At 42.5% G+C, this 26416-nt stretch overlaps 1 protein-coding gene across 4 annotated transcripts in view; it reads left to right on the forward strand.

Moving 5' to 3' along the window:
- CDK6 (cyclin dependent kinase 6) overlaps window positions 1-26416 on the forward strand; it is a 203020-nt gene that overhangs the window by 75770 nt on the left and 100834 nt on the right. For all 4 annotated transcript variants that reach the window (XM_073333958.2, XM_073333959.2, XM_078851783.1 and 1 more), the window contains exon 4: window positions 15604-15771. In XM_073333958.2, coding sequence (XP_073190059.1) covers window positions 15604-15771 — 168 coding nt within the window. The remainder of the gene's footprint in view (window positions 1-15603; window positions 15772-26416) is intronic.

The following is a 26416-nucleotide window of genomic DNA, read 5'->3' on the forward strand; positions in this document are numbered from 1 at the left end:
GAAAAGGCTAAGCGGTGAATTGATCATGGTCTTTAAGTACCTACGTGGAGAAAAGATTTCAGATAGAACTGTATCTAAAAGCCTGAACTGCTACAGCTTGAACTAAGAAAAGGAGTACTTGTGGCACCTTAGAGACTAACCAATTTATTTGAGCATGAGCTTTCGTGAGCTACAGCTCACTTCATCGGATGCATGCCGTGGAAACTGCAGCAGACTTTATTTATACACAGAGAATATGAAAAAATACCTCCTCCCACCCCACTGTCCTGCTGGTAATAGCTTATCTAAAGTGATCATCAGGTGGGCCATTTCCAGCACAAATCCAGGTTTTCTCACCTTCCCCCCCCCCCCCCCTCCACACACAAATTCACTCTCCTGCTGGTGATAGCCCATCCAAAGTGACAACTCTTTACACAATGTGCATGATAATCAAGTTGGGCCATTTCCTGCACAAATCCAGGTTCTCTCACCCCCTCACCCCCCTCCCAAAAACCACACACATAAACTCACTATCCTGCTGGTAATAGCTCATCCAAAGTGACCATTCTCCCTACAATGTGCATAATTAAGGTGGGCCATTTCCAGCACAAATCCAGGTTTTCTCACATCCCCCCCACCCCCATACACACACAAACTCACTCTCCTGCTGGTAATAGCTCATCCAAACTGACCATTCTCCAAGTTTAAATCCAAGTTAAACCAGAACATCGGGGGGGGGGGGGGAAACAAGAGGAAATAGGCTACCTTGCATAATAACTTAGCCACTCCCAGTCTCTATTTAAGCCTAAATTAATAGTATCCAATTTGCAAATGAATTCCAATTCAGCAGTTTCTCGCTGGAGTCTGGATTTGAAGTTTTTTTGTTTTAAGATAGCGACCTTCATGTCTGTGATTGCGTGACCAGAGAGATTGAAATGTTCTCCGTCTGGTTTATGAATGTTATAATTCTTGACATCTGATTTGTGTCCATTTATTCTTTTACGTAGAGACTGTCCAGTTTGACCAATGTACATGGCAGAGGGGCATTGCTGGCACATGATGGCATATATCACATTGGTGGATGTGCAGGTATACGAGCCTCTGATAGTGTGGCTGATGTTATTAGGCCCTGTGATGGTGTCCCCTGAATAGATATGTGGGCACAATTGGCAACGGGCTTTGTTGCAAGGATAAGTTCCTGGGTTAGTGGTTCTGTTGTGTGGTATGTGGTTGTTGGTGAGTATTTGCTTCAGGTTGCGGGGCTGTCTGTAGGCAAGGACTGGCCTGTCTCCCAAGATTTGTGAGAGTGTTGGGTCATCCTTTAGGATAGGTTGTAGATCCTTAATAATGCGTTGGAGGGGTTTTAGTTGGGGGCTGAAGGTGACGGCTAGTGGCGTTCTGTTATTTTCTTTGTTAGGCCTGTCCTGTAGTAGGTAACTTCTGGGAACTCTTCTGGCTCTATCAATCTGTTTCTTTACTTTACACCCCCCCCCCCCCCGATGTTCTGGTTTAACTTGGATTTAAACTTGGAGAGTGGTCAGTTTGGATGAGCTATTACCAGCAGGAGAGTGAGTTTGTGTGTGTATGGGGGTGGGGGGGATGTGAGAAAACCTGGATTTGTGCTGGAAATGGCCCACCTTAATTATGCACATTGTAGGGAGAATGGTCACTTTGGATGAGCTATTACCAGCAGGATAGTGAGTTTGTGTGTGTGGTTTTTGGGAGGGGGGTGAGAGAACCTGGATTTGTGCAGGAAATGGCCCAACTTGATTATCATGCACATTGTGTAGAGAGTGGTCACTTTGGATGGGCTATCACCAGCAGGAGAGTGAATTTGTGGGGGGGGAGGGTGGAGGGTGAGAAAACCTGGATTTGTGCTAGAAATGGCCCACCTGATGATCACTTTAGATAAGCTATTACCAGCTGGACAATGGGGTGGGAGGAGGTATTTTTTCATATTCTCTGTGTATAAATAAAGTCTGCTGCAGTTTCCACGGCATGCATCCGATGAAGTGAGCTGTAGCTCACGAAAGCTCATGCTCAAATAAATTGGTTAGTCTCTAAGGTGCCACAAGTACTCCTTTTCTTTTTGCGAATACAGACTAACACGGCTGTTACTCTGAAGCTTGAACTAAAGAGTCAAGGCTCCATAGCTGGGGGCAGTAACAACTCATATCCTCAGCCAAACTGCAAAGAGAGGATTTGTAACACTCATTCACCCATGAGCTGCGCTAGCATACACAGAGTAGTACTAAAGGATGCTACACATATAAAAGTGATATTTCTATCTATTATAGGAAAATTCATGATGTGTTATCATTATTTGAGAAATATTCTTCACTCTTAGGACATGACATGCAACCCTTATTCTTGCTGGTGAATACCTATTCAGGCGAGTAATACAATTTCTATCAGTTGCCTAAGGGTTGCCCAAATAGGTGCTTTATGAACTTAGTAGAAAAATCATGTGTAAAATGCACTGTACATTGGAAGAATTGGGTTCATTTTCAAAGTCTCATTGTTTGGTCTAAATAACACTGATTTTTCAGTGGAACATGCAAAAAAAAGTCTCCTCAGTAAGGGTTTTTTCCATAGCAAATTTCAACTTTCTGCCTCCCACTGTTTCCACCACAGGATTGTAAATTAAAAAAAGTTACATTTTTCTATGTGGTGAAAGTGTAATTTTTCACTCTGCCCCAAAATGGCTCAATCATTTTTGCTGAATCTTAGAACAAACAAACAAAAAACAATACCTTTGGATAGAGACCAAACCTATAAAACCTAACATGAATGGTAAAAATGTGGGAGTTATGGTCCTCTGAAAACAGGAGGTTAGGTTAGCGTGGAAATGGGTGTGCAACCTTAACTTTAGCAACCATCATGACAACTTCTGTAATATGACCTGATGGTGGTAGGAATTGCAAATCTGCAGCGAGAGACACTATTATCCTAGGAAAGATGAATTTATATAATTCAACAGATAATTGTTTATTACTCATAATAAATCATTCTCCCAATTTATCTGTCAACACAAGCATCTCCATGCTGCATCTGGCAAGGTGGAGATTATAACACTTTTCAAAAATCTTTTGAAAAATGTTTGACCAGTAATAGAATTTATGCTATGGCCAGATGCCACAGGAAAGTTTTGTGGGGAAAAGTAAAACAACATGCTACAAACTACTCTTTGAAGTTGACAAGGGACCTCTTGCAAGGAATGTACTTTCATGTGCTTTGTGTGAGGTCTAGTAGACCATAGAATAGTCTCCCAGGTAAGAATTGGTAGAACAATTAATTGTGAAAAATATTCATTGCAAATTTCTTTCTTTCTGTTTGCTAATCAACTTAGATTTTTACAAATCTATTCACTATTACTAATTATTATATTAACAGTTTATGCAAACAAATGTCAAATTATAAACTGTTCATCAGTCACCTGATTATTCAGGATTCACTATTCATACAGTATAACTGGTGACATATGTCACATGGTATTGTTTCTGCTCCCTGACTGGATGGCTGAAACTTTAGAAGAAGGACAATAACAAATACCGATTAGCAAATATTACTTTACTGACACAAAATTCCTCTATTCACAAATGAATTCAGGTAATAAAATTATTTATTCCCCAAAGATCTGTGTAAATAAAAACCCATTCACGCATATGTTTGCAAATAACAAGGAGCACAGGCATAGCATAAACAAAGAGCTGTTTAGAACAAAAACTAAACTGGAAACAACACCCGAAAATATCCTGTATGGACAAATCCTGCTTTAGTTGGAAGATGGACTGAAGTATATAATAGTTTTTTCCTTCTTTAACTCATTTGACACTAACACTGTAATAATTACCCGCTATTTTTAGACACTTATAACTTCAGGGGGAAAAATTCCCTTTTAACTGACATTTTCCTTGTGACTTTTTTGCAGAGGGATGTCATTTGAAGAAATGTATCCATTTCTAAGTTATGTGGGAGGTGGAAAAAATTTCCCCTTTCCATTTTAAAACATTCTAATGCCTCCTTTTTTAGTCCTGGCTGAAAGAAAAGCATGTGATGTTTGAAACAGGAGACATCACCTATAACTAATACTTGTGGAGGAGAATTGTCTTTGCTGGGTTTGAAGGAAGAATGCAAAAATAAAAATTTTTAAGTGTTTGAAAAATCATTTTTGACATGCTCCGTGACTGTGTAATTAGTTTATACACCTGGAAAAACCTGGGGCATGTAGAAGTGCCAGAAAGAAGGACCCTCTAGAGACCTTTTCTTATATCCACTAAATTCACAACATGTATCATATCTGGTAATATGAAGCTGGAATAAAATTTAGGTAACTTAGACAAAAAAATTCTTTATGTGGTTAAAGTTAACCATGTGCTTTAGTGCTTTGCTGGATCAGCACCTTATCTCCTAGGAGATTGATCCAAAGGCCATTGGGCTTTGGATCAGGCTGTACAGAATATAAAACTTATTGATTGTAGTATAGATATGCATGCACAAAATCGTAGTCACATTTTCTCCACAATTCCTCAACTACAAAGAGAAACTACACAAACAGAAGTCGATTCAGTAACCGCAGAGCTTGGCAACATGGTGGGGTAATGCACTGTATGGGGGTGCGATTTCTAAAGTGCATTAACGTGTTGCATATTAATTGGTCTGTGTAGACCCTGCTGGTGTGTACTGAAGCACGTATTAACATAATACTGTTTCACACAGCACAACAGTCTACACAGACCAATGAATACACAAATGTTACTGTGCTTTATCCCTCTGTGTAGACAAACCTTTGGATATCTTATTGTCAGAGGCTCAAAACTTCAATCAAAACCACATTCAACAAAAGGTCTCCATTTTACGTGGAAGGTGTGATGCATGTGCAAGATAACAGTTGGCAGGGTAAGGGTCAGGTTAAGGATGTTTCGTTCACCTTATTTGCAGCATGTCCATGCTTCCTAATGTTAGAAGTTTCCACTGTGAAAAATTCCTAAAGAATTTAATATGGATGAAAGAAATAAATGTCTATAGAAATTACTCTAATAGCTATAGAATTTAATGAAGATTAATCTTTTTTAAAAAATTGGTTTATTTGAACCATTCTAGAGGATTATGTCCCTACTAAAGAATGTTGATCTTTCTTACAAGATGGGAGACAGTATCCTGGAATGCAGTGACACTGAAAAAGACTTAGGAGTAATGATAGATAATCAACCAAGATATTAGTTTCCTGTGTGATGCGTAGCTCAGGGGTGGGCAAACTTTTTGGCCCGAGGGCCACATCTGGGTATGGAAATTGTGTGGCGGGCCATGAATGCTTATGAAATTGGGGTCGGAGTGCGGGAGGGTAGGACTTACCTTAGTCCTCTGGGTAGGACTTACCTCAAGCATCTCCCAGAAGCAGCAGCATGTCCCCGCCCCAGCTCCTATGCAGAGGCGCAACCAGGTGGCCCTGCTGCGTGCTGCCCCATCCGCAGGTGCCGCCCCTGCATCTCCCATTGGCCACAGTTCCTGGTCAATGGAAGCTGCGGGGGTGGTGCTTGGGGTGGGGGCAGCATGTGAAGCTCTGGCTGCCCCTATGCATAGGAGCCGGAGAGGGGACATGCCGCTGCTTCTGGGAGCTGCACAGAGCAGCCCCAAGCCCTGCTCCCCAGCAGGAGCTTGACCGGATTAAAACGGCTATCGGGCCAGATGCAGCCCATGGGCCGTAGTTTGCCCACCTTGCTGTAGCTAAGCGGGTGAATGGGATCTTTGGGTATATAAGTAGTGGAATGTCAAGTAGGAGTAAGGAGATGGTTTTACCCTTGTATACAGCATTAGTGAGACCATTACTGGAATACTGTGTCCAGTTCTGGTGTCCATACTTCCAAAAGGATGTTGAAAAATTGGAAGGGCTAAGAAAAGAGGTACAAGAATGATTTGAGTTTGAAAAACATGCCTTACAGTGAGAGCGTTAAGAAGCTCGGTCTCTTTATTTTCTCTAACAGAAGGTTAAGAGGTGACTTGATCATTATCTACCAGCACCTACATGAGGAAGAGATTTCTGATAGCAAAGGGCTCTTGAACCTAGTAGACAAAGACGGAACAAAACTCAGTGTTGGAAGGTGAAGTTAAACTAATTAAGACTGGAAATAAGGTGCAAATTTTTAACATAGGGTAGTTAACTATTGAAACAACTTACCTATAGACATGGTAGATTCTCTATCACTTTAAGTCTTTAAACCAAGGCTGATGTTTTTATGAGAGATCTATTATAAGTCAAACAGAAATTATGGGCAATTACTGTGTATGCAGGAGGTCAGACTAAATTATCATAATGACCTCATTGAGCCTTAAAATGTATCAATCCATGAATTCCATATTACAGTCTCAAGGTCAAAAGACCTATGTAAAAGTTAGACAGATAAGATCGGTGAGATAATATCTTGTATTGGCCCAACTTCTACTCGTGAGAGAGACAAGCTTTCGAGCTTACATAGAGCTCTTTTTCAGAGCTCTTTTATTCAACTAAATACAAGGTGGAACGGATTGTTTAGCATAAGTGGTTAACACATTTCAAGGGTCCATTCAAGGTGAAGGGCCTCTTAACACCTCTTCAGTCAGAGAGAAAAAGGGGGAGGAAAAGCTGGGGGTTGCGTTAAGTGGGTTATAGATTGTTGTAATAAGTGTATCTATTCAGTGCATGATTTTTGGTGTCTAGCAAAATTATGAATTTAAGATCCCAAGTTCATCTTTTGAAGGTGTTGTTCAGGTTTTGTTTGACGGTGAGGACTGAGAGGTCAGATATAGAGTGATTCTTCAGTGAAAAGTGTTCACCCACAGGTGATATGGTATTTTTGTCTGTTATCATTTTTGTCTGTGAGTTCATTTGAGAGCATAGTGATTGTGTGGTTTCACCCACATAGTTGATGTTGGGGCATTTAGTGTACTGGATGAGGTACACCACACATTGTGCTAGACATGTATAGGACCCTTGGATTTTGCAAGTTGTGTTGCCGGGGTAGCAGGAGGATGTTGATCATGGTAGCGGTGGAGATGTGTCTACAGGTCTTGCCTCTGTTGTATTGGCAGGGTCTGGTGCTGCTTGAGTTGGTATGTCCTGGTCTGTGGGGACTGTGCTTCTATGATGAGTTTGGAGAGGTTGCGGTGGCGGGGGATATTGAAGGTCAGAAGAAGGGGTTTAGGAAAGATTTATTTCAGGATGAGGTTCCCATTGATTATCGGTGGTAATTGTTTGATACAAGCGGAAGATTGGACAAGTGACCGAGGAGGAGTATAAAAATATTCCTCAGGCCTGCAGGAGCGAAATCAGGAACGCCAAATCACGCTTGGAGTTGCAGCTAGCAAGGGATGTTAAGAGTAACAAGAAGGGTTTCTTCACATATGTTAGCAACAAGAAGGTGGTCAAGAAAAGTGTGGGCTCCTTACTGAATGAAGGAGGCAACCTAGTGACAAAAGATGTGGAAAAAGCTAATGTACTCAATGCTTTTTTTGCCTCTGTCTTCACGAACAAGGTCAGCTCCCAGACTTCTGCACTGGGCAGCACAGTATGGGGAGGAGGTGACCAGCCCTCTGTGGAGAAAGAAGTGGTTCAGAACTATTTAGAAAAGTTGGATGAGCACAAGTCCATGGGGTTGGATGCACTGCATCCGAGGGTGCTAAAGGAATTGGCTGATTTGATTGCAGAGCCATTGGCCATTATCTTTGAAAACTCGTGGCGATCAGGGGAGGTCCCAGACGACTGGAAAAAGGCTAATGTAGTGCCCATCTTTAAAAAAGGGAAGAAGGAGAATCCTGGGAACTACAGGCCAGTCAGCCTCACCTCAGTCCCTGGAAAAATCATGGAGCAGGTCCTCAAGGAATCAATTTTGAAGCACTTAGAGGAGAGGAAAGTGATCAGGAACAGTCAGCATGGATTCACCAAAGGCAAGTCATGCCTGACTTACCTAATTGCCTTGTCTGATGAGATAACTGGCTCTGCGGATGAGGGGGAAACAGTGGATGTGTTATTCCTGGACTTTAGCAAAGCTTTTGACACGGTCTCCCACAGTTTTCTTGCCAGCAATTTAAAGAAGTATGGGCTGGATGAATGGACTATAAGGTGATTAGAAAGCTGGCTAGATCATCGGGCTCAACGGGTAGGGATCAATGGCTCCATGTTTAGTTGCAGCCGGTATCAAGCAGAGTGCCCCAACGGTTGGTTCTGGGGCCAGTTTTGTTCAATATCTTCATTAACGATCTGGAGGATGGCGTGGCTTGCACCCTCAGCAAATTTGTAGATGACACTAAACTGGGAGGATGTGCTGGAAGGCAGGGATAGGATACAGAGGGACTTAGACAAATTAGAGGATTGGGCCAAAAGAAATCTGATGAGGTTCAACAAGGATAAGTGCAGAGTCCTGCACTTAGGACAGAAGAATCCCATGCACTGCTACAGAATGGGGACCGAGCGGCTAGGCAGCAGTTCTGCAGAAAAGGACCTAAGGGTTACAGTGGATGAGAAGCTGGATATGAGTCAACAGTGTGCCCTTGTTGCCAAGAAGGCTAACAGCATTTTGGGCTGTACAAGTAGGAGCATTGCCAGCAGATCGAGGGACGTGATCAATCCCCTCTATTCAGCATTGGTGAGGCCTCATCTGGAGTACTGTGTCCAGTTTTGGGCCCCACACTATAAGAAGGATTTGGAAAAATTGGAAAGAGTCCAGTGAAGGGCAACAAAAATGATTAGGGGGCTGGAGCATATGACTTATGAGGAGAGGCTGAGGGAACTGGGATTATTTAGTCTGCAGAAGAGAAGAGTGAGGATGGATTTGATAGCTGCTTTCAACTACCTGAAAGGGGGTTCCAAAGAGGATGGTTATAGACTGTTCTCAGTGGTACCAGATTACAGAATGAGGAGTAATGGTCTCAAGTTGCAGTGGGGGAGGTTTAGGTTGGATATTAGGAAAAACTTTTTCACTAGGAGGGTAGTGAAACACTGGAATGGGGTTACCTAGGGAGGTGGTGGAATTTCCTTCCTTAGATGTTTTTAAGATCAGGCTTGACAAAGCCCTGGCTGGGATGATTTAGTTGGGGATTGGTCCTGTTTTGAGCAGGGGGTTGGATTAGATGACCTCCTGTGGTCCCTTCCAACCCTGATATTCTATGATTCTATGATACTTCCTGTGGGTTCCAGTAAGGGTAGTAGGTGACAACTAGAGGTCTGTGCTTGGAGGGGGGTTTTATTTCTGTATTGAAGCAGGTTTTCTTGGTGTATTTTTGTGTCCCATTCCATTATGCGATCTACTTCTTTGGTGGAGAGTCCTTGTTTGGTGAAGATGGTTTGAAGTGTGTTAAGATTTTTAACTTTCTCCTCGGACCATATTCTGTGGTATCTGAGTGCCTGGCTGTAGATAACAGATTTCTGGGTGTGTTTAGGGTGGTACTGGATCTGTGAAGGTAGGTGTGGTGATACTCTGGGTTTCTTGTACATAGTTGTCTGTAGGGTTCTACTGTTGAAGGTGATTGTGGTGTCTAGGAAGCAAATGCTAGTGTGAGAGTGTTCTAGAGAGAGTTTAATGGACGGGGTGGTTGTTGAAGTTGTGGTGGAAATCTGTAAGGGAATTTAGGTTGTCTGTCCAGAGGATGAAAATATCATTGATATATCTCAGGTATATCATTGGTTTCATTGTGCATTTGTCCAGAAATTCTTCTTCAGGATGGTCTATGAAGAGGTTGACATATTGGGGAGCCATCTTGGTACCCATGGCTGTTCCCGTGGTTTGGACAAAGTTTTGTTGAATGTAAAATTGTTATGGGTGAGGATGAAATGGAGGAATTTGACTATGTGTTTGGGGTGGATATCTCTGGGTTGTTCATTATCTTGTCAATATTTGAGACAGGCAGCAATGCCATCATTGTGAGGGATGTTGATGTACAGGACTGGGACATTCATGATGGCAAAGATGGTGTTCTGAGGGAGGCTATTAATGTTGTGGAGTTTCTGGAGGAAGTCAATTGTGTTCTCGCCGAAGCTGGCCCTTCGTGTGGTGAGTGGTTGGAGGATGGTTTCTGTGAGTCCCAATACTCCTTCAATAAGAGTGCTGTGGCCAGATACGATGGGTCTGCCTGGGTTTCCTTGTCTGTGCACCTTGGGAAGCACGTAGAAGATCCCTGAGGAGTTCATGTGGGATGAGGTTGTAGCGTTTCTCTTGGAGTTGTTTGGTGAAAGATTTGATGATATCCTTAAATTCCTAGATAAAATGTGGTGGTGGTGGTGTCTTTGAGTTCTATATAGTAGCTGATATCGGAGAGCTGTCACTTGGCCTCGTTAACGTAGTCATCACAGTTGAGGACTATGATGGTGGCTCTTTGTCTGCTGTTCTGATCACTATTTGGTAGTTGGATTTCAGGGACTGTGTAGTTGTCCTTTTGGTGTGGAGAGATTGTGGTGGATATGATGTTTGTGTTAGGGGGCTTATTCCTTCACCCACTTACTTCCCTGGTCCTTCTCGCATGAACAGAGAGCAACAATACCCAAAGTCCAAAGGTGCAAACAATTCGATGTTTATTGGGGTGAACTTCCAGCAAGCATGATTCCAGTTTCCTTCCTTAGTATCCTCCTTCCCAGTTCTGACACCACAGAGCCTTACACCTGTGTCCCTGTTCCCATTCCTGCCCTTAGCAAAACATGATTCCAATTTCCCCACTCCCATTCCCTGTTCCCATTTCCCCCTTTAGCAAAACATGATTCCAGTTTCCTTACCCCCATTCCCTGTTCCCATTTCCCCCCCCCACACACACACTCCCACCCACCGCCACCCCCTCACTTCCTGATTGACTGCAGACTATATAGTAAAACTTGAGTTCTGCTTAGCTATACCTTACCCAATCATTTTCGTGAAATTTAACTAACCAATCCTAACATATTGTAACATGATTATGTAACCAATTATATCCCACCACCTTAATTACTTTACACCCAGCAAAATTAATTATACAGCAGACAGGAACAATCACAGAACCAGACTGAGATTATACAGACAAACAATAGCAAAGTAAAAAGAAAAGGAGTACTTGTGGCACCTTAGAGACTAACCAATTTATTTGAGCATGAGCTTTCGTGAGCTACAGCTCACTTAATGACAAAACAATACAGAAGTGAGGATTTCACATCCCAGCTATTGATAAGTGAGTTCTTGCCAGACTGGATGCTATCAAGCTAAGTTTCCTTTTACATTTCTAGGCACTTCCCTTTCTCTGGAGGTGATAGGCACTATCAGGACAGGATTGTATTCCTAAGAGCCCAATAGTACCTTCTTTCAATGTGACTAGTTTGGAATGTGAGGATGTGACCGTTCACTTCCCAGCTTATGGCTGCCTCTGTTGCTTAGCCAAAGGCCTTAGCCTAAGAACAGGGCCTCAGACTGTCACAATAAGAGAAGGCCCTTACACTGGCAGACAGTGATTTTGATTCTTTCTTTTATACCTCTGTAACTAGCCAAGTGATAAGAATACACCTAAATTCTTAGACTATAGGCCTTTACAAACCTTTATAGGCCTGAATATCTATATCCTAACAGGTTTCAGAGTAACAGCCGTGTTAGTCTGTATTCGCAAAAAGAAAAGGAGTACTTGTGGCACCTTAGAGACTAACCAATTTATTTGAGCATAAGCTTTCGTGAGCTACAGCTCACTTCATCAGATGTATATCGTGGAAACTGCAGCAGACTTTATATATACACAGAGAATATGAAACAATACCTCCTCCCACCCCACTGTCCTGCTGGTAATAGCTTATCTAAAGTGATCATCAGGTGGGCCATTTCCAGCACAAATCCAGGTTTTCTCACCCTCCACCCCCCCACACAAATTCACTCTCCTGCTGGTGATAGCCCATCCAAAGTGACAACTCTTTACACAATGTGCATGACAATCAAGTTGGGCTATTTCCTGCACAAATCCAGGTTTTCTCACATCCCCCCACCCCCATACACACACAAACTCACTCTCCTGCTGGTAATAGCTCATCCAAACTGACCACTCTTCAAGTTTAAATCCAAGGTAAACCAGAACATCTTGGGGGGGGGGGGGGGTAGGAAAAAACAAGAGGAAACAGGCTACCTTGCATAATGACTTAGCCACTCCCAGTCTCTATTTAAGCCTAAATTAATAGTATCCAATTTGCAAATGAATTCCAATTCAGCAGTTTCTCGCTGGAGTCTGGATTTGAAGTTTTTTTGTTTTAAGATAGCGACCTTCATGTCTGTGATTGCGTGACCAGAGAGATTGAAGTGTTCTCCGACTGGTTTATGAATGTTATAATTCTTGACATCTGATTTGTGTCCATTTATTCTTTTACGTAGAGACTGTCCAGTTTGACCAATGTACATGGCAGAGGGGCATTGCTGGCACATGATGGCATATATCACATTGGTGGATGTGCAGGTATACGAGCCTCTGATAGTGTGGCTGATGTTATTAGGCCCTGTGATGGTGTCCCCTGAATAGATATGTGGGCACAATTGGCAACGGGCTTTGTTGCAAGGATAAGTTCCTGGGTTAGTGGTTCTGTTGTGTGGTATGTGGTTGTTGGTGAGTATTTGCTTCAGGTTGCGGGGCTGTCTGTAGGCAAGGACTGGCCTGTCTCCCAAGATTTGTGAGAGTGTTGGGTCATCCTTTAGGATAGGTTGTAGATCCTTAATAATGCATTGGAGGGGTTTTAGTTGGGGGCTGAAGGTGACGGCTAGTGGCGTTCTGTTATTTTCTTTGTTAGGCCTGTCCTGTAGTAGGTAACTTCTGGGAACTCTTCTGGCTCTATCAATCTTTTTCTTTACTTCTGCAGGTGGGTATTGTAGTTGTAAGAAAGCTTGACAGAGATCTTGTAGGTGTTTGTCTCTGTCTGAGGGGTTGGAGCAAATGCGGTTGTATCGCAGAGCTTGGCTGTAGACGATGGATCGTGTGGTGTGGTCAGGGTGAAAGCTGGAGGCATGCAGGTAGGAATAGCGGTCAGTAGGTTTCCGGTATAGGGTGGTGTTTATGTGACCATTGTTTATTAGCACTGTAGTGTCCAGGAAGTGGATCTCTTGTGTGGACTGGACCAGGCTGAGGTTGGTGGTGGGATGGAAATTGTTGAAATCATGGTGGAATTCCTCAAGGGCTTCTTTTCCATGGGTCCAGATGATGAAGATGTCATCAATATAGCGCAAGTAGAGTAGGGGCTTTAGGGGACGAGAGCTGAGGAAGCGTTGTTCTAAATCAGCCATAAAAATGTTGGCATACTGTGGGGCCATGCGGGTACCCATAGCAGTGCCGCTGATCTGAAGGTATACATTGTCTCCAAATGTGAAATAGTTATGGGTAAGGACAAAGTCACAAAGTTCAGCTACCAGGTTAGCCGTGACAGTATCGGGGATAGTGTTCTTGACGGCTTGTAGTCCATCTTTGTGTGGAATGTTGGTGTAGAGGGCTTCTACATCCATAGTGGCCAGGATGGTGTTATCAGGAAGATCACCGATGGATTGAAGTTTCCTCAGGAAGTCAGTGGTGTCTCGAAGGTAGCTGGGAGTGCTGGTAGCGTAGGGCCTGAGGAGGGAGTCTACATAGCCAGACAATCCTACTGTCAGGGTGCCAATGCCTGAGATGATGGGGCGCCCAGGATTTCCAGGTTTATGGATCTTGGGTAGTAGATAGAATATCCCAGGTCGGGGTTCTAGGGGTGTGTCTGTGCGGATTTGATCTTGTGCTTTTTCAGGAAGTTTCTTGAGCAAATGTTGTAGTTGCTTTTGGTAACTCTCAGTGGGATCAGAGGGTAATGGCTTGTAGAAACTCGTGTTGGAGAGCTGCCGAGCAGCCTCTTGTTCATATTCCGACCTATTCATGATGACAACAGCACCTCCTTTGTCAGCCTTTTTGATTATGATGTCAGAGTTGTTTCTGAGGCTATATCCTAACAGTTTGTTAAGAATTTCACAGTCAATTTTTTTTCCTGAAGCCATCAGTATAATGGTCAAGAGTGTGGTTTTGTCCCTTGTGAGGTTTCTAGCTAGATTATTCTATTTTCTTATGACTGTTGGTGGAGATGTGGTAATTGGGGATGGTATCATCATTGTAATTTTCTGATAGTACTACCTTTCAGCAGTTATGCGCTGAGTTTTGTATCCTTTGTTTTAAATGTCCGGGGGGGGGGGGGGGGTTGCTCCCCGATGATGTTTGGAAGGGTCTTTTGGGTGGACCCCAGAGCAACAACACGAAGCATGCTCAGCTCACCTCTCCTCCCCTTTGTCTCTGTACGTTCCTTCCATCTACTTCTTCAGTTTCAGTTTTGTTCCTAATGTCTGTGGTAAATACCCTTGTGCAGGGCCTGGGGAAGGGCATATAGGACCACCAAGACAGTGAAACTGACTACACAAACTGCTGTCAAATGCACAAAATAAAGAACCTGAAAAAATTGAGAGAGAAATTTTTCTTTTATTCCTTTTACTTATTAGTGACCTTAGAAATTACCTAGGTACACAGTTTTCAGATGTGATTTTTGATGTTGTTGATGTTTTCTCTTGAATTTTTAAATTCTTGGATTTCTAGTGTTTGTGTTTTGAGAAGTATTTGTTGGTTGATTCCTTGCTTTTATATTATTGTGACTGTTGTAAAACAATGCCTAATGAACACCAATAGAAAAGTTTCTTTTTAACACTGAAAATGTTATAAAATATTGTGTCACTATAACTGTGTTATATGGAAAGCAAAAAAGTGAAACCTTATTATTTGTGTTACTGTAGTGCAGGGGTAGTCAATAGATGGACCGCAGCCAAAATCCAGACCACCAGACGCTTTTGAACAGGCCCTGAAATCTTTTTATTTACTAATTATCATCATTATTGTTGTTATTTTTTATTATTTTCTCTGGAGTCTGGACCTTGACTAGACCTTGAGACCAAGAAATTTGGACCTTGACAAAAAAAATAGTTGACTACCCCTGCCGTAGTGCATAGAAGCCTTAGTCATGGACCAGGATCCCTTTGTGCCAGGCACTACACAAACACAGAGCAAAAGATAGACCCTGACATATTTTGTAAGTTTTATACAGTAGATTGAATATAAAACTACAATTTTGACAGTGCCAATTAGCTAAGATTTAATATTCTCATATAGAGCCCAATCCTGTGCCCAGTGAAGTCCATGCTAAGGCTCCCATTGACTTCAGTGAGGCAGGACCAGGAACACATTTATTTGATGGGAATCCTTCTCCTTCAGTTATGTCCTACGTGACTTGAAACTGAGTGCAGAACAGCTGTTTTGCCAGCCTCTAACCTAGATAATTTGCTCTTGAAGTTGTTTTGGGGGTTTATGGGCATGCTTTTGCTACAATACAGAATTTTTATCTATAATTTCTTTAACATGTTTTGATCGGTCTTCGCACTTCTGTTTATCAACATCAAATAATTTGTTCAAATAGTTCAACTAGAAATGATAATTACCTTGGCAAGTATATCTGTTCAAATCAGCTGGCTCTAGCAACATCCTGTCTAATAGGCACTTTTGTCTCTTGTGCACATATTCAAGTCAATAGTTATTTAACTTCATTTTGCAGATGTGAGACTTTGTTTATTTGTCACCTTGTGTTGATTACTATTTATTGTTTGTGTTTAGGACATGATGCTTCAGCTGTTGCGAGGGCTGGATTTTCTACATTCACACCGAGTGGTGCACCGTGATCTGAAACCACAAAATATCCTCGTGACAAGCAGTGGGCAGATAAAATTAGCTGACTTTGGCCTTGCACGAATCTATAGTTTTCAGATGGCTCTTACCTCAGTGGTAAGTTTCAGAATGTTATTTTACCCTCACTAATATGCTCTGTTCCCTATGTTATTATAGTCAATGGATCCTGAGAGTTATAACTGTGCTTTTAAACCCTCTCCATTTTAGAGCACATGTGTGTGAAGAAAAATAGCTTTCCAATTAGGACTGAGTAGTTGCTTTGGTTACTCTGTAAAAGTAATCTATTACTGATGACTGGTTCTGAATTAGATTAATAGATTCATAGATATTAAGGCCAGAAGGGACCATTATGATCATCGAGTCCGACCTCCTGCACACGCAAGACACAGAATCTCACCCACCCACTCCTGCAATAAACCTCTCACCTATGTCTGAGCTACTGAAGTCCTCAAATCATGGTTTAAAGACTTCAAGGTGCAGAGAATCCTCCAGCAAGTGACCCGTGCCCCGTGCTACAGAGGAAGGCGAAAAACCCCCAGGGCTCCTTCCAATCTGCCCTGGAGGAAAATTCCTTCCCGACCCCAAATATGGCAATCAGCTGAACCCTGAGCATATGGGCAAGATTGCATAATGACTGATTAGTGGGGCTGAGGCATGGACTGGTTGTTTAAGTATAGGATAGTGTGCCGGGAGCTCCCAAGTTCTAATTCCAGCTGTTATACTGACTCTCTCTGTATATAGCCTTGGGCCATCCGATTATGGTATTATTTTCAAAAGTGCTGAAGTTATTTAAGAGAACAAGTCCTATTGTCTTGCTCCTAAATCATATTGGTACTTTTGAAAATCCCACACTTAATCTTGCCATTTTTCCATATGTGTAAATGTGGATTATACTTCTTACTCCCATACTTCTCAATTGTGATAATTAGTGAGTGATTATAAATGCACTGAAGAGTAAATGTGCTACCTGTTAGGTATTATTAGTAGTTTCTCACAGCAGTTTTAATTTGGTTTTGTGTTCTGCTTGTTAGCTCTCTTGTTTCCCTTTGCCGTCCTGAGTGCCATATATACTAGGACAGTGTCACTTATACTTAGGACAGGAAAGGTAGGATTGCTAAGGAAAGAAACTGAAAGTAATATACATTATATTTACATATTTTATTTTATACATTCATCCGGATCTCGTTGATAAAAAGTAATCCATTGCTATTGTTGTCCCTTTTTGTCCCGTGCGGCTAATCAAAATGCGGGGCCCTGTGGATGTTTCAGTTGGGAGTAGAAATTGGTGATAGGTATTTCTTTCATGCAGTTTTGTTTATGCGCAAAGAATGGACAAAATCCTGCATTTGTGAACTCAGAGGGGATCAAATAGCAGGAAATAGCTTCTTTTGCTCACATCACCAAAGTCTTTTCAGCCTGCATCCCTGACCCAAAAAACCTATCCCCAGCCTCTCCCTCAGGCTCTCTCTCCCATTCAGTCTGTTCTTACCTGTTCACATTTTCTGTGTCTCCTCTCTCAAACTCCCTATGCCTCCACCTGGTTAGAATACCCAGTTAAACCCTCCACCCACTGGTACTAGTTTCTGGACAGACTCTATTAGGCCTTGTTTTAGATGTGGCCCCTTAACCACCTCTTAGTACAACTGATTTAAATGGGGGATGCAGTGTTGTAGCCATGTGGGTCCGAGGATATGAGAGAGACAAGGTGGGTGAGGTAATATCTTTTAATGGACCAGCTTCTGTTGGTGAGAGAGACAAGCTTTTGAGCTAAAACAAAGCTCTTCTTCGGGACAGAAGTTGGTCCAATAAAATATATCACTCTTCACCCACCTGATCTCTCTTAAATGGGGAAGTCATTCACACATCAGTTTAAAGAGATTTTAACTCCACCTATAACAAGATTTCACCCAGCCCGTAACAATATAATTAGTTAACTGCAAGAGCCCTACCACAGTTGTAAAGCATGACAGAATGTTAGTCTGGTTTCCTGCTTCAGCATGAATGAAGACTGGAAGAAACAGAAAATCATATCATCATGTTATTAAACAGAGGGAAGTATCGTCTGCATTTCAGACATGTGCAGACTAGCAAGTCGCTGTGCTGGTTTTTTGGTTTTTTTTTTTCACTGCCTGTAGAACGTCTCTTAGGGACTGATCCAAAGTCCTCTGAAGACAGTAGGAATCTTTCCACTGACATCAGTGGGCACTGGATCAGACTCTTGGAAGTATTAAAGGGCGAGGGGGGGGGGTGATGGGTTCTCTTTGAACTTGCAGTAGCTGTTTATATGTCCAGTGATCAATCAGAAACAGTCACAGCCCCAGTATCTCTTTCCACTGAACCATAAATGGAAACTGCATCGATCTGAAATTGTGAGGAGTTGCTGAGCCTGCCAGTAGGGTTTTTTAAAATAGTCTATAAAACAAGGGAAAAGCCATGTACTAAGCTAATCAAGGATTCTTCTGTAGTCAAGAATTCTGCCAGAGGAATAGAAGCAAAGGATCAGAAGCCCAAGGAACACAACTCATTTGCTAAAGCAAGAATGCATTGAAACCTGCCTGTGTTAGCCCATTGTCAGCACTCCTGGGTGAAACAGAAAGAGGTGACATTTAATATTTGGTTTGTCCAGACTGCTAAAATGGGTGATGTTAAAAACCCATTAGCTAATATGTATTTACATGGTTTTAAACACGATTCAGCCCTTACTGTAGACAAAGGGTCTGTCTAGATTAGGAGCTTGTCTACACATAAAAATTGTACCACTTTAACTATACTTATATTGTTAATGTGGTACAGTCCCCCTAGAGTGGATGCTATTGTACCAGTATAGAAGTGCTTATACCAGTATAGCTTATTCCCGGAAAGAAGAATAAGCTATACCAGCACCTTTATGCTGGTATAATGGTGTCCACACTAGGGTTTCTACTGGTATAATTATTTTGGTAAATCATATCCCTCAATCAAATAGTGATACCGATAAAGCTTCCAAGTGTTGAACAGGCCTAACATAATTGGAAACACTGCTTAGCACCGAGCATAGATGTAGTTTAGTGCCTTTAAAATCACAGTGGCTGATTATGCTGTAACCTAGTGGGGATCCTTGTTTATAACAGGACTATCTCACATGATTTTAAACATCACTGTCTAGGTAATAACTGTTGTTTAATACACATTACTGAGTACGTGTTAGCTAACACATTTTAGTCTAGATGAACTTTATCTGTGGTTCGGTGATGTGCTGTGTCATTTGTTATGCATTGTTTCTTCCATTAAAATTCCATGACTAAAACTTTTATACCCGCACCCCACCACATCTCTTTGGGCAAATTATTGGTTCTTAATGCAATGAGGTCCAATTTGTAGCCCCTTCCTTGTAAGTCAATGGAAAAACTTCCATTGACTTCAGTGGGACCAAGATGCGGCCTGAAGTTTCAGTCTTTGAGGGGAATGCTCCTTTCTCGAACAGTAAAATATGGTAACCAAGATCCCTTTAGCAGTGTGTCAATTTAATAAAATTCCTACACTGTAGGGGTATGGGTTGAAATACCATACATAAAAGCAATAGCATGCACAGTCAGATGATAGAAATACATTGTAGGAGCTAGCATTCTGATCCAGTGACATGAGAGCTCTGCATCATTTCCTTCAGCAGAGAGCTTACAGCAAGATAAGCTACAAGAACCATCTTTTGAGGTATCAGATCAGTCCCAAGATACATCCACATTCTTTGGTCACAAAGGAACTCTTCAGATGGGACAAAAACAGCTTGCCATGAAAGTAATCCAGTAAAAAGAATTGACACAGCTCTAGTTCATTGGGTGCCGCAAATGAGTAACTTCAAAGCAGTTTTTCTGTGGTAGCCAGTTACTTCTACAATGCTAAAGAATTCTTTTGGCAGGTCAGTCCCCTGGGCATCGTGCTGTCATTTAAAGAAAAAATCTCTTGATACCTCCTCCAGTAAATGAATAAAATGTTCAGGATAACATGACACATGGTTAGGGGTCAGAATACTAGTCCCAGCTGTGGTCAAACCAAGAAGTGATACAGGTCTGAAATAACAGCACTAGAAAGAATCATGTCTGGGCTTTTTCTTGGATGGAGAAGAATGAATCAGTCTTTCAGTTTCATATGAAGTTAGATTGTCTTGCTGTTGGTCTTGGCTCTTGGGAACTTTTTGAATAGGCTTTGTGATAACAAGAGATGCAGCGAGGGTTGAAGGGAGAAGAGGGGTTGATATAGTTATGTAATTTTAGAGTTAAATGGATAAGTAAATGAACTGTAGCTTTTCTCTGTGGTTCAGGAAAATGGACACTACATTCTAGCGTAGGCAAAACTTTCTCTATACAGAGGGACAGGTGTCTCTTAGGAGCCACACATGAAAATGATAGCGGCTACATTATTAAAAAAAAAAAAATAAGCCAGTTAGTATTCAGAATCTGTTAACATGCCTCTTCAATGCCAGCTGATTGTCTTAAAGAAAGGAAATATCTATGAATTGCTGGGTATCAGAAAGCAAAGTGAGATGAACACATCTAATTGTGATCACAGTGTCTAGCCCAAGCTGCGATGGTCAAGATTTTAAATCATGACCTAACTCCAAAAAAATGAAGCAAAACTGTCAAGAGACTAGTGTTTGTAAAACACTCATAGTAGCCTTTTTGAAAACGTGTGGTTTAGATTAGATGGCAGAGCTGCTGACTTTTTTCCTCCCTGGAATGCAAACAAAATTGTTTTATTTTGCTTTCTTTTCCTTTAAAAATAATATTCTTTTCAGATTTGCTCAAACTAAGGGGAAAAAAATCAGTTTCTCTGCTAATGCACTAAATTGTTTATACTGGGATCAGCTGAAGAGATTGAGAATTTTTAAAAACCCAACTCTCACTTTCAGTGAACATTTTCAGATTATGCTAGCATTTTATTTGAGTGTTTCTTCAGGATAAAGATTTTCCATCCATTTCCTGGCAGTCATTTCAGCACAAATGGTTTACAAGTCACATCATGCAGCAACTTGGATTTCATTTTGTTGGTATAGTGGCAAGGGAGCATAAAATAATTTTCACTAACTGGGCTTACTTTGTAAAAATAAATATATAAATTAGTTACAGCAACAAAAACAGCAACAAAAAAGATAGAAAATATCCTATTCCAAAGAGGAATGAATGCTTCTCTGTTTTCTACCCAATATTGCATTGTAAGATGCTAATAAATACCACCTGTTTAGTAAATAATGTGGGTGTAAGCTCTCATCTGAACTAATATATGATTTTGGAGACTGGACACAATAAGGGCAAAGGAGAGTTCCTTTTTCTTTTGGTTCCTTGTTTTTCTGGCCGCCTGATCCTGGTGCTCTGTTTCCCCTGAAACCCATACATATATCATTTTGTACTGCACCCTGTGGAATCCTCTCACACAAAACACATAAGTAGTCCCATTGCAGTTAAATTAGGCACAAGCTTAAGTAGCTTGCTGAATCACAGCTGAAATCTGGGCTCTGAGAAAGAGGTAATCCTAGGTGATTCTACCGTCATTTATTTTTCTCTCCTATAGCCCAGGCAGAAAAACATACTTTTAGACCCCATGATTGTTGTTTGTCTGAGATGACTGTCGTCTTCTCTTTGTTGAAGAATGTAAGGCTTCTTATCACTGACATATGGGAGCTAGTGTTGTAGAGCTCTATGTAGCTCGAAAGCTTGTCTCTTTCACGTTGGTCCGATAAAAGACATTACTTCACCCACTCTAATATGGGAGCAACACTGCTTTGGTTCTCCCAGTCATAGCTTTTGTGAGGAGGTACCTAGTCTTGAACTCAGAGCTCCAGTTCTGTAGCTCATAGCGCTTTTCTCCAGTCCACCCAGTTGGCCCGCAGAAAGAAAATGAGTCACACATGGATATCCAGAGTATCAAAATATGTGCTCTTGAAGTCTGGAGTTCTGTCAAAAGATTGTGTTTACCCAGGAATGCAGTATGATTGTAACTAGTTACTTATCTAAAGTTGTTGTGTGTTTTTCCCCAAAATCTGGGATAATCAACAGACCCATAAATGTAAGACTCTCAGTTTCACCCAGGAGAAGATTTTAAATTGTATCATGTGTAGTTATTATCTCAGATTTTCCAGAACTAACTGGCTGAAATCACAGTGACAGTTGGAAGGATAATCTGGTATCTGTTGGAAACTATCCTTTATAACTGCATATAGTGGAGATTTTCTTTTTTCTTCATAGTACAATATCTTCATCTTCAGCAATAAGGTAATTACCCAATTAACCTTAATAGGGTCAGTCCAAAGCAGCTGGTTTCTTTTCTGGTTTCCTTTCCTTACAAAAATTAATTCTACTTATTGCTTTCATCTTCAATCTTCCATGATATTCGCCCAAGTATGAAGGATCCACTTTACAGCCCTGCTATACCCTCTACAGATTAGGGGTGCAGGCACAGAGGCTGTGCAGGGAACTCTCTCCCTGTCTGTCCCAGAGAGTGCTCTAAGCTGCCTTGAATAGGAAGGTTGAAGAAGGAGACATTGGGAGATGATCAAAAGAAGAGCTACTAGATCCATGATTTCACAGATTCAGCAGTCTAAAATTCCTGCGGAGGTTGCATCATCCATTATGCTAGCATAGTTAGTTGCCAATGGATGTACCTTGGTTTAAGCAGTCCCACAGCTGGCCCACACTCTGAAGGGTTGAATTCAGTCCTCCCTCCCTCCCACTACAGAGTTCTCCACAAAAAGCCCTGTAACTCAGGTTTTGTCCAGGAAGAGTTACTTTCTCATAATGCAGGTACAGGGCAGCTGAAGGATTCTGGAATGTATCCTCTTAAACATTGCCCAGGGAGGTTCTTTCCATTGCATGCACTTGATAATGAGAAATATATTGAGTGATGTATCTCCAGAGTCATCTTAAGAATAAAAATAATTTTCAGTAAGATGATAGCAAAACTTCAGGATGACACTTAAAAATAATCTGATATTTATAGCTAGATTGAGTAAACTCATGTTGGCTGTTGTGGATCATGTGGCTTGGGTCTGTACACAAAAGATAATTTTATTTAGCGTGTGCATAGTTGTCTAGCCAAGCGATGGCATCTTCAGTGGCGTGATGCCGTTCTTCTGGGCCACTGCTGAACCTAGTCAGCAGGCACTCATTGACAATGTGCATCATCATCTGTGTTGCGCCACACCTGCACAAAGGGCTGTCACAAAGGCCCCAGCGATACTTGTTGGCTGCACAGAGACCTTGCCCGGTCCAGAACCTGTTGGGATCACTGACAATGGGGCAGGTCAAAACCAGGCAGGCAAATTGTGGGGTCAGCTACGAGGGACTGGTTGGGGATTATCATGGATGGTTATAAACTGTTCAGGAAGGACAGGCAGGGCAGAAAAGGTGGGGGAGTAGCACTGTATGTAAGGGAGCAGTATGACTGCTCAGAGCTCCGGTACGAAACTGCAGAAAAACCTGAGTGTCTCTGGATTAAGTTTAGAAGTGTGTGCAACACGAGAGATGTAGTGGTGGGAGTCTGCTATAGACCACCGGACCAGGGGGATGAGGTAGATGAGGCTTTCTTCCGGCAGCTCACGGAAGCTACTAGATCGCATGCCCTGATTCTCATGGGTGACTTTAATTTTCCTGATATCTGCTGGGAGAGCAATACAGCGGTGCATAGACAATCCAGGAAGTTTTTGGAAAGCATAGGGGACAATTTCCTGGTGCAAGTGCTAGAGGAGCCAACTAGGGGGGGCGCTTTTCTTGACCTGCTGCTCACAAACCGGGTAGAATTAGTGGGGGAAGCAAAAGTGGATGGGAATCTGGGAGGCAGTGACCATGAGTTGGTTGAGTTCAGGATCCTGACGCAGGGAAGAAAGGTAAGCAGCAGGATACGGACCCTGGACTTCAGGAAAGCAGACTTCGACTCCCTCAGGGAACGGATGGCCAGGATCCCCTGGGGGATTAACTTGAAGGGGAAAGGAGTCCAGGAGAGCTGGCTGTATTTCAAGGAATCCCTGTTGAGGTTACAGGGACAAACCATCCCAATGAGTCGAAAGAATAGTAAATATGGCAGGCGACCAGCTTGGCTTAATGGTGAAATCCTAGTGGATCTTAAACATAAAAAAGAAGCTTACAAGAAGTGGAAGGTTGGACATATGACCAGGGAAGAGTATAAAAATATTGCTCGGGCATGTAGGAATGTTATCAGGAGGGCCAAATCGCACCTGGAGCTGCAGCTAGCCAGAGATGTCAAGAGTAACAAGAAGGGTTTCTTCAGGTATGTTGGCAACAAGAAGAAAGCCAAGGAATGTGTGGGCCCCTTACTGAATGAGGGAGGCAACCTAGTGACAGAGGATGTGGAAAAAGCTAATGTACTCAATGCTTTTTTTGCCTCTGTTTTCACTAACAAGGTCAGCTCCCAGACTGCTGCGCTGGGCATCACAAAATGGGGAAGAGATGGCCAGCCCTCTGTGGAGATAGAGGTGGTTAGGGACTATTTAGAAAAGCTGGACGTGCACAAGTCCATGGGGCCGGACGAGTTGCATCCGAGAGTGCTGAAGGAATTGGCGGCTGTGATTCCAGAGCCATTGGCCATTATCTTTGAAAACTCATGGCGAACCGGGGAAGTCCCGGATGACTGGAAAAAGGCTAATGTAGTGCCAATCTTTAAAAAAGGGAAGAAGGAGGATCCTGGGAACTACAGGCCAGTCAGCCTCACTTCAGTCCCTGGAAAAATCATGGAGCAGGTCCTCAAAGAATCAATCCTGAAGCACTTGCATGAGAGGAAAGTGATCAGGAACAGCCAGCATGGATTCACCAAGGGAAGGTCATGCCTGACTAATCTAATCGCCTTTTATGATGAGATTACTGGTTCTGTGGATGAAGGGAAAGCAGTGGATGTATTGTTTCTTGACTTTAGCAAAGCTTTTGACACGGTCTCCCACAGTATTCTTGTCAGCAAGTTAAGGAAGTATGGGCTGGATGAATGCACTATAAGGTGGGTAGAAAGCTGGCTAGATTGTCGGGCTCAACGGGTAGTGATCAATGGCTCCATGTCTAGTTGGCAGCCGGTATCAAGTGGAGTACCCCAAGGGTCGGTCCTGGGGCCGGTTTTGTTCAATATCTTCATAAATGATCTGGAGGATGGTGTGGATTGCACTCTCAGCAAATTTGCGGATGATACTAAACTGGGAGGAGTGGTAGATACGCTGGAGGGGAGGGATAGGATACAGAAAGACCTAGACAAATTGGAGGATTGGGCCAAAAGAAATCTGATGAGGTTCAATAAGGATAAGTGCAGGGTCCTGCACTTAGGACGGAAGAACCCAATGCACAGCTACAGACTAGGGACCGAATGGCTAGGCAGCAGTTCTGCGGAAAAGGACCTAGGGGTGACAGTGGACGAGAAGCTGATATGAGTCAGCAGTGTGCCCTTGTTGCCAAGAAGGCCAATGGCATTTTGGGATGTATAAGTAGGGGCATAGCGAGCAGATCGAGGGACGTGATCGTTCCCCTCTATTCGACATTGGTGAGGCCTCATCTGGAGTACTGTGTCCAGTTTTGGGCCCCACACTTCAAGAAGGATGTGGATAAATTGGAGAGAGTCCAGCGAAGGGCAACAAAAATGATTAGGGGACTGGAACACATGAGTTATGAGGAGAGGCTGAGGGAGCTGGGATTGTTTAGCCTGCAGAAGAGAAGAATGAGGGGGGATTTGATAGCTGCTTTCAACTACCTGAAAGGGGGTTCCAAAGAGGATGGCTCTAGACTGTTCTCAATGGTAGCAGATGACAGAACGAGGAGTAATGGTCTCAAGTTGCAGTGGGGGAGGTTTAGATTGGATATTAGGAAAAACTTTTTCACTAAGAGGGTGGTGAAACACTGGAATGCGTTACCTAGGGAGGTGGTAGAATCTCCTTCCTTAGAGGTTTTTAAGGTCAGGCTTGACAAAGCCCTGGCTGGGATGATTTAACTGGGAATTGGTCCTGCTTTGAGCAGGGGGTTGGACTAGATGACCTTCTGGGGTCCCTTCCAACCCCGATATTCTATGATTCTATGATTATAACAGATATCCATTCCTCTTGCCAGAGTGTTTCTGCCCAAACATCCTGGCATGGCGGATGAGACCATAATGGGCAACGTGATGGCAAACGTGCAGCTGGTGGTTTATAAAGGTCATTGTGCAGCAGCAGGCTTGAGTTGGCGTGCACTTTCTTCTGTAACTTGCCAGTGGCAACTGTTATACCAATAAAATAAAAACCAGCAGGATCTTATTAAAGGGGAAGAGGCAAAATGCCACAGTTTATTGTGAATACTGAAAGAATCATAGTAAGCAGTTAGTTATAGCTGTAACATTCCATTCAATTTCATATTTATTCACACATTCATTCATACACACAAACACAGGTTCTGCAAGGTTGTTATCATAGTTACCAGCCTTAGAGTTGCTCATGCCAAGCCACTGGCCAGGTGGCCTGTACATGAGGAGGGAGCAGGGCCTTGTCAGATGCTCATCTGATGCTCCTGGAAGTTGGTTTGCAGAATCAGACCCCAAAGTTCTCACTTTCCAGAGTCCATTTTTATAGGAATTTCTTCCTATGCTAGTCTATGGGAATTGCTTCATCATGCTGTTGCTGAATCAATCAGCAGATGGCACATTCCTGACGGCTCCGAGCTGCCAGATGTTATCTTGTTCTTTGGTTCTCCCATTCTTGAGGCTGTTGGGTGGATTCCAGTCTGCCCTCCGGGGGTCCTCTGGTTAT

The sequence above is a fragment of the Lepidochelys kempii genome, chromosome 2 (genome assembly GCF_965140285.1).
Source record: "Lepidochelys kempii isolate rLepKem1 chromosome 2, rLepKem1.hap1, whole genome shotgun sequence".
NCBI classification, from domain to species: Eukaryota; Metazoa; Chordata; order Testudines; family Cheloniidae; genus Lepidochelys; species Lepidochelys kempii.